The following is a 1,429-nucleotide window of genomic DNA, read 5'->3' on the forward strand; positions in this document are numbered from 1 at the left end:
TCTGTGTGTGGAGGGGGTGGGAATGATTCTTGCTGTAAGGATTTGTTCCTTCTTTTGAGTTGCCGCTCCATAAGTATAGGTCAAGTTCATCCAGTCATCCGGTCCAGATCACATGGGTTTCATCTGCAAGTGTGGGCGCTCCTGGCTCCACAGAGTTTTAAACAGTTGTGACTTTTTGGAAGATCAGTAGGCCGTTTTTCCAAGGCACCTCTGGGGGGGATTTTGGTAGTAGCTGAACTCCTTTTGTGTCAGCCAGGGACATAATGACTGTGAATAGCAAGAATCAAATGTGCTTCTACAATGGCTAATATCAAGTTACCAAGACTGAACAACCAGCTGCAAAACTCCAAGTGTTTAGTGTTGGACCTTGCAAGTGAGAACAAGCCAGTTCTAGCACACCACTGCCACTTGGGAGCCAGCCTCTGTTGCTCATTCTGAAGAAGAGCTTGTCCAGATAGACCAGGTGTCCCAGACCCTGTCTCACATTCTCATGCCATCGTGGGCTGTGGGACAGAGTGAGACTGTTGATGGAGGGATGCTGAGTCTTGCTCTTTGAATCTAGATTTCCTGCGAGAGCTGAGTGACATTTGAAAGATATGGAACACGCATGCTAACCCTTAGACACGTGTACTGCTGGGAAGAGCACAGGGTGTGTTGTTTGCCCTTTTTCCTTGACATCTCCAATGGGATGAAGACAGAGCTCAGGGAAGGGAAGCCTCTCGCTTATGTGTAGTTGAATCTAGACTTGAACCTAGCACACGTGACATAACTAACTGGCATCTGTTCTCATGGTCACTCTGATTCTTGAGTAGAAGTGTGTCCAGTCAAGACTGGTGCCTGCCACTCCCAAAGCTCGCTTTCATCCCCCACTCACCTGGTTAGTGACCGTCTTCACAGTGACCTGGTCGCCCTGTTCAGACTGGATCTCCCCAGCGATGAAGCCCTCTTTCTCGTCTTTGACCCAGCAGGACCTCTTAATGTCGTAAGGCTTGTTCATTGCTTCAATCCTCTCCTTCTCAGGAGGAGCCAGGAAGGGCATTGGGTCCACATCATCCAAACACTCCCCTTTGGAACCACCAGGCATTTTGGCTTGGCTGAAGGCAGAGCCGGAAGGAGCCAAGGGCAGAAATCAGGATTTCCCTTGGTGCTACAGGGTGGAAGCAAAGACAGACTGCTGAGGGTGAGGGGTGGGGCTGGGGGAGAGGGTGGGCAGGCTGGAGCAGCCCTGAGGGAAACAGGGCTGCTTCCCTTTTGTTACTTCGGATGCCTCTTAATATCCGAGAATAAGAAATAAGCTAACAATCCCTCTTACTCTCGTGCCCCTGTGCCTATCATTTCATATATTCCTTACATATAGCTATGAGGTAGGGACCAGGAAACCCATTTAGAGGAGAGAAGACTGGAGCCATGAGAGATTAAAGAGAAGTTT

At 49.4% G+C, this 1,429-nt stretch overlaps 1 protein-coding gene across 1 annotated transcript in view; it reads right to left on the reverse strand.

Moving 5' to 3' along the window:
• The window catches only part of LOC102837418 (myosin-7-like), a 63,002-nt gene extending 61,918 nt beyond the window's left edge, over window positions 1–1,084 (reverse strand). The window contains exon 1 of the mRNA XM_006859745.1: window positions 875–1,084. Coding sequence (XP_006859807.1) covers window positions 875–1,084 — 210 coding nt within the window. The remainder of the gene's footprint in view (window positions 1–874) is intronic.
• Between the last annotated feature and the right edge of the window lie 345 nt (window positions 1,085–1,429).

This window comes from Chrysochloris asiatica, unplaced genomic scaffold (assembly GCF_000296735.1).
Source record: "Chrysochloris asiatica unplaced genomic scaffold, ChrAsi1.0 scaffold00034, whole genome shotgun sequence".
Classification (NCBI taxonomy): domain Eukaryota; kingdom Metazoa; phylum Chordata; class Mammalia; order Afrosoricida; family Chrysochloridae; genus Chrysochloris; species Chrysochloris asiatica.